The sequence below is a fragment of the Myxocyprinus asiaticus genome, chromosome 46, assembly GCF_019703515.2.
Source record: "Myxocyprinus asiaticus isolate MX2 ecotype Aquarium Trade chromosome 46, UBuf_Myxa_2, whole genome shotgun sequence".
Classification (NCBI taxonomy): domain Eukaryota; kingdom Metazoa; phylum Chordata; class Actinopteri; order Cypriniformes; family Catostomidae; genus Myxocyprinus; species Myxocyprinus asiaticus.
The window spans coordinates 4,665,341-4,676,738 of NC_059389.1; the positions used below are offsets into that span (position 1 = coordinate 4,665,341).

The 11,398-nt window shown below is 40.7% G+C and overlaps 1 protein-coding gene across 1 annotated transcript; it reads left to right on the forward strand.

The window, feature by feature from the left end:
• Nucleotides 1-4,677: 4,677 nt before the first annotated feature.
• LOC127436251 (brain aromatase) lies at nt 4,678-11,239 on the forward strand. The gene is made up of 9 exons (XM_051690290.1): nt 4,678-4,810; nt 5,370-5,520; nt 6,682-6,836; nt 7,041-7,217; nt 7,360-7,474; nt 7,807-7,918; nt 8,009-8,171; nt 9,435-9,676; nt 10,413-11,239. The coding sequence occupies exons 1-9, from the start codon at nt 4,678-4,680 to the stop codon at nt 10,677-10,679; spliced, it is 1,515 nt and encodes a 504-aa protein (XP_051546250.1). The 3' UTR covers nt 10,680-11,239.
• Nucleotides 11,240-11,398: the final 159 nt, after the last annotated feature.

Below are 11,398 nucleotides of genomic sequence, written 5' to 3' on the forward strand. Positions count from 1 at the left end.
TCTTTGACATTTATGTTGGTGTTGCTTATGTGCCGCGTTTTCGCTTATAATTTTATGAAAATTAAACAGACCTAGAGAAGGTGATTATCTCTCAAACGAGCCCATACACTTGGTAATCGGATGCATAGATCATTAGATAATTGACATGAAGTACAATGTGCACACAGTATCTGGCTATCTGGAATCTTGCAATTTGGCTGAGAACACGTTAGCTTTCCTGGATCAGATGACGTCATCTGAAATGATGCAGCGTCATAAAACACTAAACCAGTCGGATTGGGATCAGAGCCAAGTACATGACACAGACTCAATGACAGACTCATTGAGCAAATGAAACTCATTCTGTGTAATCTCATTACTAAAATCATGTCTGCATGCTATGCAAACCTTTAGTCGTTGTTGTGTTTGCATGTGTAAATAGTTCGTATGTACAATTATTATGTTGTATTTGTTTGCAGTGGTTTTTGGACTCAAGGAAAAATTATTTATGTAATGCTAAAACTTTTGATTGATTTGTAGTATCAACACACAATGTTTCTCAGATACAGGTGACATGATTGGGCACAAAATAAAAGCAGTTTTTCAGAGCCACCATATTTACATCCAGAGATATATAATGTCAAACTTGAAATATATATTGGATAAATAAATTTTGGATACATTTTTGTGTAATTTTTCAGCAGTTTCTTAGGCTGAGAGTCTCAGAATTTATCATAATTTATATCATTAACATTTTTTTAAAGTTTTCTTTACAATGATACCAAACCCTTGACCTTCCTTGTGTTTTTTTTTTTTTTTTTTTTTTAATAAAAGTTTGATTAAAGTTATAAGCCTTTAATTTTGGGTATGCCACTGAAACAGGAAATCTTTCAAAACACCTTCAGAGCTTAAAGGGTTAACATTGAAAGTCTGGGTCTGAAACAACGCTAAAACAGTCAAATCTATACATAAATGCATTTAAAAAGTCAGTTTTAATGTGACCTTCATATTAAAAAAATTTAAAAAAAAGTTGCAATTTGTTAGTTTGAATACAAATCAACCCCCAGAACATGAAATAGCCAAAAGTTGAAGAAACACCTATAAGTCAAATCTGTGCAAATCCCAATAAAAAAAATGTTTAAATCTGAAAAGCTAAATCTGTATAATAATCCCTTGGAAGCCAGGTTATATTTTAAAATTATATCACTAAATTAAGTAATATGTAAAGTTTATTTTATGTACAGTGGGGTCAAAAAGTCTGAGACCACTTTGAAAATCTAGGATTTCTTTTTTTAATTTTTTTTTAATTTTATTTTTTTATGCAGACCTGTAAATAAACAATGTTTATTAAGAGAGGAAGCGATAAGAGCCATCACCTGGTGATTATTGACTCTAAACACCTGTGTCTCATTTCAGTGACGGCAGAGACGGGCTTTAAAAGGCCGGTGGAATGCCATACCAGAACAGAGAGTCCGAGTCGCACACACACATCCAGACTGGAACTGAATGCTGGAAAGCTGTTTATTTAGTTGTATCTGGTGAGTTTATGTTGACTGATGTGTATGAACTAAAGTTCTTGCTGGAAAATGTAATTTTAGTGAAACATTGAGAATAAAAAAACACTCATGTGGACTGCAACGCAGACTCCCGCTTCCTTCTTTCCACCCTTCACTGGGAACTTTACACTGGTGCCGAAACCTGGGAGTGGGAAGAAGACCGGCTGCCATGGACACCTCACTGCTGGGCAGTCATCCACAAGTCATCCATGCCTTAGCTAGCATCCAGGAGACTCACCATCAAGCTCTCCTCGCCCAGAAGCACTGCTTCCGGGAGCTCCTTCAGGCACAGACCGAGGATCAGCAGGCCTTACGGAGTTGGTTGGTTCCAGGCGGGTCCTCTGCCAAGGCCCCGGAAGCAGCGACGAAGCCGCACCTCGTGCTCATGAAGATGGGGCCCCAGGATGCTCCAGAGGCATTTGTGAGCCTGTTTGAAATGTCGGCCACTGCCTCCGGCTGGCCACGAACACAATGGGCCCTTCACCTGCTGCCATTGCTTTCCGGGGAGGCCCAGCTTGCGGCGCAGCAATTACCCACTGAGGACCGCCTGGACTACTTGAAACTGAAGTCGGCTGTCCTGCCACATGTTGGACGCCCGCCGGAACAACATCGCCAGCGGTTCCACTCCCTCACCCTGAGTGAAGCTGGCCACCCGTTCACGTTTGCCCAGCAGCTCCATGATGCCTGCTGGGAGTGGGTGCTGGCCGAGGAAGGTCGTGACGTGTAGGGTGTTATTGACTGTTCGTCTGCCCCGAGGAACCGTGGAATGGGTCCATTGCCCCACATCGGTGGATGATGCCGTCCAGCTGGCCGAAGCCCACATGACGGCCTATCAGGAAACCGGTGAGCAGGAGTCCACATCTCTCTCTCTCTTTCACACTCTCCCTCTTGCTGCTCCTCCCCCTCTTGTCCCTCCCTCTCGCCCTATACCCGCTCCCCAGAAACGGGGAGTTTTTCCACCCAAACCAGCACCATGCTTCCGTGGGCTGCACAATCCGCCTGTCCCCCCTACCCCTTTCCGTCCCCACTCCCAGGATTATGTCTCCGCCACCACGAGTGCAGCCAGGAAGCCTGGGCCAGTCTGTTGGAGTTGCGGGGAGCCTGGACACACCCAAGACACCGGTCCAAAAAGACCAAAAAGTAGTTGAGACTGTTTATTGGGCTGGCTGGCTACTACCAAAGCTTTGTGCCTAGTTTCTCTGTCACCAGCCCCTTGACTGATCTCACTAAAAAGGTGGCGCCAGATCCAGTCCAGTGGACAGAGAAGTGCCAACAGGCTTTCACGAGAGTAAAATCTGCACTCTGTGGTGGGCCATTTTTACATGCTCCTAACTTCTCTCTCCCCTTCTTTTTGCAGGTGGATGCATCAGAGAGGGGGTTGGGGGCCGTGCTCCCACAGGAGGTGGAGTGGCCCGTGTTGTACATTAGTCGTAAGCTCTGTTTGAGGGAGACTAAGTACAGCACAATCGAGAAAGTGTGTCTGGCCATCAAATGGGCCGTCCTAACACTCCGCTATTACCTGCTGGGGTGGGCCTTCATCTCCCGCTCGGACCACACCCTGCTTCAGTGGCTCCACCGCATGAAGGATACCAACATGCAGATCACTTGTTGAGGAAATGGTAAGAGCCATCACCTGGCGATTACTGACTCTAAACACCTGTGTCTCATTTCAGTGACGGCGGAGACGGGCATTAAAAGGTCGGCGGAACACCAGATCGGGAGAGAGAGTCCAAGTCGCACACACACACCCAGACTAGAACTGAACGCTGGAAAGCTGTTTATTTTGTTGTATCTGATGGGTTTATGTTGACTTATCACTGAAGCTGATGTGTGTGAACTAAAGTTCTTGCTGGAAAATGTAGTTTGAGTAAAACCTTGAGAATAAAAAGAACACTCACGTGGACTGTGACGCTGACTCCCGCTTCCTCCTTTCCACCCTACACTGAGAACTTCATACGTACATTTCTTCAACAACATTTTCTCCCTGCCTAACATCTTTGGTAGATAAAAGCTCATTCAGTTCTGCAGTTCTGGGTCAATGTGACCTGCGTTCTTTAAAGGCCCTTTAGAGAGTGAATGAAAGTGGATTTGGAACCAAGACAAAGGTCAGCAAACCCCTGACAAAAAATAACAAGAGGGGAAAAAGATGTCCATACTGCATGAAGGAGCTAAACAGCCCACACTGACCAATTTATGTGGTTTTATTCTGGAGAGTAAGAATGCCTCCTCCGCTATGGTTCTTTATTGTTGTATTGTTCTGGTTTGGACGTGTTCGGTTGATTGCTCTACACTTTCAATGGCACTTTACAAGTAAAATCAAGTATCCTGGCAACAGGGGATTTTCAAAGTGGCAAGGCTGCTTGAATAGTTGGGGAAAGAATATATATTGGGCTAAAACTCCGGATGATTAACTTCAGAATAAGGGGCGCTTGTAAACGGCAAGTCTGAGTTACTGTAAAGCATTTTTTAAAAAGAGCAATGCAGTTCTAAAGTGGTAGCATATTCACGAAGGTAAGTGTCTTTGTTATTTCACTCCAATGCAAGTCAATTTATTTAATCGATGCTAAAGCATTAGGCTGAACTTAGCAGGACAGATGGTTTCTCTGAAATCAAAGCAACTGTAAATTTGTAGAATTCATATACAGTGCATTCAGAAAGTATTCAGACCCCTTCATTTTTCACATTTTGTTATTTTCTTTTTAATACATTTGCAAAGATATAAAAAATCTGGTTTCTGCTTTGTCATTATGGGGTATGGAGCGTAGATTGATGTGAAAAAAAATAAAAAATAATTTAAAGCATTTTAGCATAAGGATGCAACATAAGGGTCTGAATACTTTCTGAATGCACTGTAAATTATACTTTTGGTCATTAAAGTACAGCACAAATCAAAGCTCTAGTAGAATGATGAGGACTTTTTGAAATTTTATTAAGTTTTATGAAGTTTTTCAGTCAATAAAAGTTTCGTAAAGTGGCTTAGATACTTATCTAGATACATAAATGACACTTCGAAATGCATGTCTTTGAATAATTTAACAAAATATCAAACAAAGTGACATTTATTTTAAAGAAAGATGGCACAGGCATATTTTTCAAGCACAATATTTCACCAAAAGAAGTTTGTTAGGAAGAAATAAAGTCGATGGAGCAGATCTTTACGATAAACATCACAGCCGCAGTGGAGGGAACGTTACTGGTACTGGCGGGAACATTACTGCTGATTCTGTTGCACAGAGTATTAACAGCCAAGAACTGGAACCAATCAGCTGTCCCAGGTGAGTTACAGCCCACTAATGAACCATAGTCAGCATAGATGGCATACTGTTTTTAACATAATGTGAATGAAAATGTGAGGTATACACATAAAGTCTGTTCAATGGATCCCAAAACAGCAACCATAAATGGGAGACCATGGCAAATATGACTTTTGCGTTACCATTTTCTCCAAAAGCATAAAAATGAGATACTGTAAATGTATATAAAATAAAAAAAAAGTTTTCTAGATTTACTATGCTAAATTAAGGTGGAAATGTGTCATCACAGCCTGTGAAAAGGGTCAATAGAATCTACTGATGTACCTTGGTGTTAATTGTTAGGTTGTTGAAACATTAAAAACTTTCCAGTGGACACAAAATGAGGGTACATATTTGCCATAACTTAGGACCTTTAGACTGTACAACATATCACTCAGCCTTGCTTTTATTCACGTGTCAAATTAAATATGAGGTCTAGCCTAACTAACAGTCATTTTAATTTTGCATGTATAGTAGCAAGAAAAAAAAAAAAAAATCACACAGAATATTTTATGTTGTTTTCTTTGTGCTGTGTTTTAAGGTCCCAGTTGGTTGTTGGGTCTTGGCCCAATTCTGAGCTACAGCAGGTTTCTGTGGATGGGAATAGGTACCGCCTGCAACTACTACAATGACAAATATGGCAGCGTTGCTCGGGTTTGGATCAACGGAGAAGAAACCCTTATACTCAGCAAGCAAGTTTTTTCCATCCATCCACATGCTAAAAATCTTTTTCTTATTAAGTATTTCCAGTAAAACAATATCGAAATATTCTTAAAACAAGATCCATCCATCCATCAATCCATTCATCCATCCATCTATCTATCATTACTGTATATATATCCATCCATCGATCCATCCATCAATCTATCTGTCATTATTGTATATCCATCCATCCATCTATCATTACTGTATAACCATCTACCCATCTATCTGTCATTATTGTATATCCATCCATCCATCAATCCATCTATCTATCATTACTGTATAACTATCCATCCATCTATCATTACTGTATAACCATCTACCCATCTATCTGTCATTATTGTATATCCATCCATCCATCAATCCATCTATCTATCATTACTGTATAACTATCCATCCATCTATCATTACTGTATAACCATCTATCCATCTATCTGTCATTATTGTATATCCATCCATCCATCAATCCATCTATCTATCATTACTGTATATATATATCCATCCATCCATCCATCCATCAATCCATTCATCCATCCATCTATCTATCTATCATTACTGTATATATATCCATCCATCGATCCATCCATCAATCTATCTGTCATTATTATATATCCATCCATCCATCTATCATTACTGTATAACCATCCATCCATCTATCATTACTGTATAACCATCCATCCATCTATCATTACTGTATAACCATCTACCCATCTATCTGTCATTATTGTATATCCATCCATCCATCAATCCATCTATCTATCATTACTGTATAACTATCCATCCATCTATCATTACTGTATAACCATCCATCCATCTATCATTACTGTATAACCATCTATCCATCTATCTGTCATTATTGTATATCCATCCATCCATCAATCCATCTATCTATCATTACTGTATATATATATATCCATCCATCCATCCATCCATCTATCTACCTATCTATCATTACTGTATATATATATCCATCCATCCATCCATCTATCCATCTATCTGTCATTATTGTATATCCACCCATCCATCCATGCATCCGTCCATATATCATTACTGTATATCTGTCCGTCTGTCACATGAATATATAGGTTTTTAGCCTACATAATCGATTGCTTGATTGTTTATTAAACATAAAAATAAAAACTGTGCTTCAGGTCTTCTGCCATATATCATGTTCTCAAGAGCAGTAATTACACTGGAAGGTTTGCCAGTAAAAAGGGTCTCCAGTGCATTGGCATGTTTGAACAAGGCATCATATTCAACAGCAACATTGCACTGTGGAAAAAAGTGAGAACATACTTCACCAAAGGTGAGTGAGATCAGTTCTGAACTCCATACAGTAGATCAGAACCTATATATAGATAAAACAGGATCATATTTGCATATGTTTTAAGGCACAGCATTGTGTGTTAATATAGATGGGAAGCACAGCAGTTACATACTTCATATATTTCATGTGACTTTTTGTCTGTCTATCTATCTATCTATCTTTGTGTGTTTGTGTGTGTGTTAGCTCTAACAGGTCCGGGTCTCCAGAGATCAGTAGACGTGTGCGTCAGCGCCACCAATAAACAGCTTGACCTCTTGCACGAGTTCAGTGACCCCTCAGGACATGTGGACGTGCTCAATCTTCTGCGCTGTATCGTGGTGGACGTTTCTAACCGACTCTTCTTAAGAATCCCTCTCAACGGTCAGCCTGCTCAAATTTATAATGCCAGCAATACAAGATTTTCATTCATTCTGTAAAAAACACATCACCTTTTTGATAGGCTTGATAAATAGAATTGACTTAAGAAACTCAGTACTTGTCTCTGTATTCTTGTTCAATGCAGAAAAATACTTACTCGTAAAGATACACCGATATTTCAGTACCTGGCAGACAGTCCTGATTCAACCAGACATTTTCTTCAGATTGGACTTTCTGTACAACAAATACCACCTGGCAGCGTAAGTCCACTTCAGACTTAACCTTACTCTGAAAATGTAAATATTGAAATAGTATATATTTGATGGTAAAATCTTAAAAGAGCCATGTTCTAAATTTTTTGTCATTTGATTTTTTATTGACTTCAGGGAAAGTCGAGAATTTTTGCACCAAAAATAGCCAAAGTTTAGATTTACATTACCATTTCCCACCCTCTCTCTGACCCTTCGAATTAACATTACGTTTTTGCTTCTGTACCTTTAATGTCTTTGCATGTGAATTGTGAAACAATGCTTACTAATGCCTGCAGGTTTGCTGCTGGGACCTATATAGTTTGCAATGCTTTTTCTTATAGAAAAGAGCTCCAGGACGAAATGGAAAAGCTTGTGGAAACAAAGCGTCAGGTCATAAACAACATGGACAAGCTGGATGAGACAGATTTTGCAACAGAGCTGATATTTGCTCAGGTCTGCCCATGCTCTTTAATGAGTCAATGTATTTACCATCTCCTGTATTAAAAGACCAGCATGTGTGAACTTACATGTGTGTGTCTGTAGAACCACGGGGAGCTGTCCGCAGACGATGTGAGACAGTGTGTGCTAGAGATGGTGATAGCTGCTCCAGACACACTCTCCATCAGTCTGTTCTTCATGCTTCTACTGTTAAAGCAGAACTCTGCTGTGGAGGAGCACATAGTACAGGAGATTGAGTCTCAAATAGGTATGGTAAACGTTTTAAAACACAGCCCACTCTATTATACGTTTAACAGTAGCTCTTTTATATCCCTGCTGGAAAAAAATGGTCACTCCAACTCAAAGGGATAGTGCATTCGAAAATGAAAATTCTCTCATCATTGACTCACCCTCATGCCATCCCATCCTACAAACAAAGATTTTAAGAAAAAAATCTCAGCTCTGTAAGTCCATACAATGCAAGTGAATGGTGGCCAGAACTTTGAAGCTCCAAAAAGCACATAAAGGCAGCATAAAAGTAACCCATATGACTCCAGTGGTTAAATCCATGTGTTCAGAAGTAATATGATAGGTGTGGGTGAGAAACAGATCAATATTTAAGTCATTTTTTTTACTATAAATTCTCCTCCCTGTCCAGTAGGTGGCGATATGTACGAAGAATGCCAATTGCGAAAAACGAAGAAGAATGTGGAAGTGAAAGTGGAGATTTATAGTAAAAAAGGACTTAAATATTGACCTGGTTCTCACCCACACCTATCATATCGCTTCTGAAGACATGTATTTAACCACTGGTGTCATATGGTTTTTGGACCTCCAAGTTCTGGTCACCATTCATTTGTATTTCAATGGACCTACAGAGCTGAAACATTCTTTTAAAAATCTTTGTTTGTGTTCAGCAGAAGAAAGAAAGTCATACATATCTGAGATGGCATGAGGGTGAGAAAATGATGAGAGAATTTTTATTTTTGGGTGAACTACTCCTTTAAGTGACCTTAGATACATCAGCCAAAAAGAAAAGTAATTTCAGAGGTTGAGCAATTATTATATTTTGAAACAAGATAACGAAGACCAACATTTTTTTCCTTTGGAAGGAATCATGCCTAATAAGACCAGGAAAATAACTAAGGTGGATAAGCTTGCTTTTGGACCATGGTCTACCAGCACTAACCAGCCTGACCAAGATGATCTATCAGGCCAGCCTTGGTCCCAATAGGTGGTAGTCCAGATGGGCTACTATTTAAACCAGCTTGGGCAATTGGAAGTTAGATTGTTGCTAGTTCATTGTAGTCTACTAGGTTGACCTTGGCCCCAAAAGGTGGTAGACAGGCTCATCAACTTTTTAGACAAGCTTGGACCAAGTAGACACCAAAAATGTCCACCTTGGACCAACAAGAAACCAGCCACCTACCAACAAAATCTGTTTTTAGCTGGATTTTCCAGCAGGGAGGAAATTCTTTATACCATAAAAGACAACCAACATCATCATGATCTGCCTTACCTGTCCTCTCAGGTGTGCGGGATGTAGAGTCAGCTGATCTGCAGAACCTGAGCGTTCTAGAGCGTTTTATTAAAGAGTCCCTGAGGTTCCATCCAGTGGTGGACTTCATCATGAGAAGATCTCTGGAGGATGACCATATTGTTGGGTACAAGGTGGCAAAAGGAACAAATCTCATACTTAACATTGGACGTATGCACAAGACTGAGTTCTTCAAAAAACCCAATGAATTCAGCTTGGAAAACTTTGAAAACAATGTAAGCGAATCACATTTATATGGTCAAATAAGCACATACAAACCTGCATATAATTTAAAGATGCACTCAGTAATTTTTTTTAAGTATGTCGAAGTGGCTTACATTGGCTAACACTGACACCTAGTGGCCTGGATGCAGCATCATTCAATCACAGTATTTTTCAGTTACCAATGCCATTGTAGAAATTCACTATGCACACTATGCAAACCAGGATTAAATTAATCCATGAATGAAAGTATCCAATAACAGGGCAGCTACTGAGATTAAGTGAGTAGTATTCAACTGGTCATGTGATGCTAACATGGCTGCCACCATGAGGCACCCCTGCCCCATGTTATATAAAAGAGCTCTTATAATGTTACTGATATGATTGAACTCACGAGTGGTCACGATTTTATACATATGCTTCAACATTACTATTCCATTTCTTTAGAAGTAAAACTTTTTAAATGAGTAAAAAAAAAATTACTGAGTGCACATTTAAGACTGTAATGTTACTAATAAAGTGCTCAGTGAGTGTAAATTTGGTATCCATATAGAACCATAGCCATTTCTGGACATGTGTCCTGGTAACATCATGATATTCTTTGAAGTACCTTGTCGAACTATGTAAATACCACTGTATATGAATAAGTATGGTATTCGTACAGCATCATTGCATGTTTGGACATGTACCATGGTAATATAATCACTTTACCATGGTACCACCCTATGGCAACTCTTTGCTTCCCTCCAGGTTCCCAGCCGTTATTTCCAACCGTTCGGCTGCGGCCCGCGGGCTTGTGTTGGGAAGCACATTGCTATGGTGATGACGAAGGCGATTCTGGTCACCCTGTTGTCGAGGTTCACAGTTTGTCCTCGAAACGGCTGCACCATCAGCACCATTAAACAGACCAATAACCTCTCCATGCAACCCGTGGAAGAAGATCCCAAATGTCTGGCCATGCGCTTCATACAACGTGCACAGAACATTAGCAGAGAAACGACAGAAAACAACACCTGAATGCCTCTCAGAAATGCTGACAAAAAGTTGTTTTTCAATGTAATTTTTTTTTTAAACCTACAAAAAGTCAATATTAGTTTCCCAAACAGTCATAATAGTGGTCTAGAACAGGGCGTTTCAAGTTGTGGTGGGGGAGCAAGATTATGGGGATTCATCCAACCGACTCAAGTCTTTTGAATCAGTTCACCGAATAGATTCGTCCAGATTTGTTAACTTAAGCGTTCTGGGTGCCTGGGTAGCTCAGCGAGTAAAGGCGCTGACTACCACCCCTGGAGTTCGTGAGTTCGAATGAGTGACTCCAGCCAGGTCTCCTAAGCAACCAAATTGGCCCGGTTGCTAGGGAGGGTAGAGTCACATGGGGTAACCTCCTCGTGGTCGCTATAATGTTGTTCTCGCTCTCGGTGGGGCGCGTGGTGAGTTGTGCGTGGATGCCGCGGTGGATGGTGTGAAGCCTCCACACACGCTATGTAATGCGCTCAACAAGCCACGTGATAAGATTCGCGGATTGACAGTCTCAGACGCAGAGGCAACTGAGATTTGTCCTCCACCACCCAGATTAAGACGAGTCACTATGCCACCACGAGGACCTAGGCCAAAGGACCTAGGCTTCACGCCATCCACCGCGGCATCCACGCGCCCCACCAAGAGCGAACCACATTATAGCGACCACGAGGAGGTTACCCCATGTGACTCTACCCTCCCTAGCAACCAGGCCAATT

What these genes read in the sequence shown, in the direction of transcription:
- LOC127436251 (XM_051690290.1), top strand. Translation starts at nt 4,678, where the DNA reads ATGGAGCAGATCTTTACGATAAACATCACAGCCGCAGTGGAGGGAACG. An exon ending in GAAACCCTTATACTCAGCAA is followed by an intron (nt 5,521 to 6,681) that starts GCAAGTTTTTTC and finishes ACTGTGCTTCAG; the next exon opens with GTCTTCTGCCATATATCATG. An exon ending in AACAAATACCACCTGGCAGC is followed by an intron (nt 7,475 to 7,806) that starts GTAAGTCCACTT and finishes TTTTTCTTATAG; the next exon opens with AAAAGAGCTCCAGGACGAAA.